General features: G+C 46.6%; 1 protein-coding gene across 1 annotated transcript; it reads right to left on the bottom strand.

Moving 5' to 3' along the window:
- Positions 1-491: 491 nt before the first annotated feature.
- Positions 492-1,033, bottom strand: LACBIDRAFT_304080 (uncharacterized protein; the record flags this gene model as incomplete). The annotated part of the gene is made up of 2 exons (XM_001884511.1): positions 492-719; positions 773-1,033. The coding sequence occupies 2 exons, from the start codon at positions 1,031-1,033 to the stop codon at positions 492-494; spliced, it is 489 nt and encodes a 162-aa protein (XP_001884546.1).
- Positions 1,034-1,496: the final 463 nt, after the last annotated feature.

Genomic DNA, 1,496 nt, shown 5'->3' with positions numbered 1-1,496 from the left:
CCGCTGACTAGGATCAAACTTGGAATATCATGCATCAGGCCTATGGTATGCACTCTCTGTGTTATGGCGTAGGGATGCACACACACACCGCATAGAATTTCGCCCCCTCATCTATCGGCCCTGTCGTCCTCCCATCGTGCTCACCGATACCACCTTCTGCGACAAATGTCTCCACGTTCTCCGCAACAGCCTTCCTATCGGAGTAAACTCAACTTGTTTAATGCAGTATGACTAAGCCCAAGCTCCCATGCCGACGCGAGCGCTCGCTGCACAAGGCCTGCGTGCCTGGGGCTATCTGAATTATTCATGCAGGGCTTATGAGATTGACGATTTCTCGTTTCCTTTGACGCGCTGAGTTGTTTCTCCGACTGGCCGCTCAATCGTCAGATAAGTCAACGTCAATGTTGACGCTCTCTCTCAAGGTTGTTGAAGATTATTGTGATGAACTAAAAATGGTGTGAACTCGAATACCTCCAGTATCGTCGTCGAACCTACTCCTCCCCAAGCCACCACTCTAACCCCATACTTTTCTGGAAGTCCCATTCAAACAGGATCCCTTCCACCGAGGCATACATACTTCTTCCGCACGGATCGAAGAATAAAGTGCTTGCCCGACTCCATCTATTGTCTCTGTCAGTTTCGGGCAAGTAGAGAGTTTCTTCCATCTCAAAGGATGTTGCGTCGACTAAGTGAATTATTTTATGACCAGAAATGTCATTCTGAAAATCATTCATTTAAACAGTAGGAATGAGAGTGCAAAGTGTCAACTTACCTCCACGAACACCAAAACTTCCTTCCCTGACATTCCACTGTGAAATTGAAGAATGAATATGGACCAGTCGTCATGCCTTGAAGCATCCGCCATAAATACACCCAGCGGAACTTTCCTTCGGACATCCCAGACTGACACTACACCATCGGCGGTAGCTATAGCGAACTTGTACCCATCTGCAGAAAATGCATGTAATGGCCCCCCGAGTGATTTGATCGCCTCTTGACGGTTGGATTTGTCGGGATTCGAGGGCATTGACATGCGGCTAACGAAAGAAAAATCCATGTTGTTTGTTTCGCTTGGGTTGGTGGACAAAACGTCGATCATTTTAATATTCTTGTCCACACTGAGGAGAATGCACCTGTCGGGAGACAATCCAACTTCAAGTGCCGTTGGGCAAATAGGCCATTACACGAAAAGATGCGACAAACCTAAATGGTCGAGATAACGGTTATAATTCAATGTCCCAGCCTCGATTAACGGGTAGTCTGCTTCGGTTGAGATGTCGAACAACTTCATATGAGTTTTATGATCCACTCCGAATGTTATTCCCAAAGTATTCGTATGCGAGGTCATCAACTGCAAGTGATTGATATCCCAGTGACCCCGATCATTATAAGTCCATAAAGCAGGACCAAGCCGGTAAGAGCGAATTTCGTGGATTGATAGGTATAGATAGAGCGGGGTACCAGTATTGTCGTCATCTTGATATCTCTCTGCGAAA

Source organism: Laccaria bicolor, genomic scaffold, assembly GCF_000143565.1.
Source record: "Laccaria bicolor S238N-H82 LACBIscaffold_26 genomic scaffold, whole genome shotgun sequence".
NCBI lineage: Eukaryota > Fungi > Basidiomycota > Agaricomycetes > Agaricales > Hydnangiaceae > Laccaria > Laccaria bicolor.
The sequence above is the reverse complement of the archived record's forward strand: the minus strand, read 5'-3'. Positions and strand labels throughout refer to the sequence as shown.